The sequence below is a fragment of the Drosophila takahashii genome, chromosome 2L, assembly GCF_030179915.1.
Source record: "Drosophila takahashii strain IR98-3 E-12201 chromosome 2L, DtakHiC1v2, whole genome shotgun sequence".
Taxonomy (NCBI): domain Eukaryota; kingdom Metazoa; phylum Arthropoda; class Insecta; order Diptera; family Drosophilidae; genus Drosophila; species Drosophila takahashii.
Genome location: NC_091678.1, coordinates 16452485 through 16454481, shown reverse-complemented (window position 1 = coordinate 16454481; position 1997 = coordinate 16452485). Strand labels below are relative to the sequence as shown.

Genomic DNA, 1997 nt, shown 5'->3' with positions numbered 1-1997 from the left:
AAATGTCAAACTGCATTGCGTGAGTTTTTCCTTGTAATTGCTTTTATTTCGATTGTTGGTGTGCTGATTAATTTGGGTGCAGCCTGGTGTGCTGCGAGTGATTACACAATTGTCTGGTATTTCAGTGCAATGGGGCTTGCTAAGTAAATATATAATTAAATTAATAGCTAACAAACATTAAAACGTTTCAATGTTTTAAAAACAAAGTAGTTTAAGTTAAATAAAACCAAAATATCCCATTAAGAGGTTAAAAAGTCGGGACGATCGCCACTTCAACTGCAACAATTTCTCCTATGATAGATTGTTAATTTTATTTAATCATTTTAGGTCAAAAATTGTTTACCTAGTATACCTTAACCCAGCGCAACCCTTTATAATACTAATTATAACGATTCATAAATCATTTGAAAGTGACACAAATTTATTAATGCATTTGATTATTTTATTTCAGAACAAGAATATAATTTTTTAGGATCGTCGAATGCAGGCCCGTTGACAACTGACCAAGGAGCAATAGCGATTGTTATTGCCACCACATCCAAGGTACCTCATCTTTAAGCATTGATTTGTGTGACGGTTGTAGTACCACATCTCCTCATTGGGTTGGCTATTAGTGCAATGGTGTTTATGACGAACTCCTTCGTCCTTGCCGCCATGACAGTCCGGGTGACCTAATTAAAAAAGATGTAAATATTTTGTTTCATTTTAGGTTATTGCGAATTAACTTACGAGGACGACCCTGGCACTCCTGGGCAGAGCTGAGGGAAATGTAGAGGACCAGACAGGCCAAGACCAAAAGGAATTTCATTTTTAGTTGCTAATCTACGAACGTTCGATTTAAACTGATTTGGTCAAAAAAGGACTGTCGCTTATATAGCGGAAATATTTCGGCCATATTGATCTACTTTGTGTTAACTGCTTTTCCACGTGCAATATTTTCAATATGTCGAAAACAATTAACTATATTTTACCTGAAACAGACATTCGATGGGTTGCGTGTGCTTTATTGTGTGCTGTTAAACAATACCAAGGTCTAAAAGTGTTCAATATTGTAAGAGAAGTTCGTGTTCCAATTTTATTTTAAAATATTTAATTACTTTAGAAGTTTTAGCTATTTTTCGAGATTTATATAGTATTTGCTTGATTAATATTTTTAATAGGCATTAACAAATTAAAATTAGATTTGGCTTAAAGAAGTTATAATGCCTAATAATATAATCCCATAATTAAAATGAAAGATTACCAGTAAATCAATAAAGTCCCATTTCATATAACCCATGTTCTTTTTGAAAGTGGTCGTATAAAAATCCCCGGGATTTGGAAGAATTAGCTTCAATCAAGCAAGTGAAATAAAAATAAAATAAGATGAGCCGTGTAACGCCCACCAATCGTGGATTTAACTTCAAAGCAGGTACCCTAAAAGCGGGACACAATCTTTAAAACTGACATAAACCTAATGGAAATGCTCGCCTTGTGATGCCAAGCATCCATAAAGATCAGAATTTTATTGTCCATCATTTCTGGGCAATCGAAATCACACGACTTGGCACCGATTCGTCTGCCAACGCGAACTTTCCGTGGCAGAAAGTTATCGATATCTATATGGATATGGAAAACAGCAATGATTGATTGCCATTAGCGATTCATAACGGTATCGCCTTTGTCTGTAACTGTGATTTACCACCAACTTGGCAGTGGTGTCATCATCACATCAATCATACGCCCCAGCTGCCACGAGTCGAGCTCCAGATCAGTGCAGCTGTCACCTTCCGACGAATGCATTGGCTACGTGTCTCGCGATGACTTTAAAGTTATAACGATGCTCTTTGTTTTCCATATAGGAGAAAGTTTGAGCAAGAATTTTAATTCATCTCTGACGCCCACTCGAAAAGTCGCTGGACAAACGACAGTACTTGGAAAAAATATTCACACATTACAGGAAATTATATCAAAAACTTCCCTGAACATTTTTTTTAAAAGAAGAAGTAAAATAATAG

General features: G+C 35.8%; 1 protein-coding gene across 1 annotated transcript; it reads right to left on the bottom strand.

The window, feature by feature from the left end:
* Positions 1 to 468: 468 nt before the first annotated feature.
* LOC108068286 (protease inhibitor 3) lies at positions 469 to 808 on the bottom strand. The gene is made up of 2 exons (XM_017157751.2): positions 730 to 808; positions 469 to 671 (listed from the first exon to the last, which is right to left on the bottom strand). Exons 1-2 carry the CDS (start codon positions 806 to 808, stop codon positions 469 to 471), a joined length of 282 nt encoding a protein of 93 aa, XP_017013240.2.
* Between the last annotated feature and the right edge of the window lie 1189 nt (positions 809 to 1997).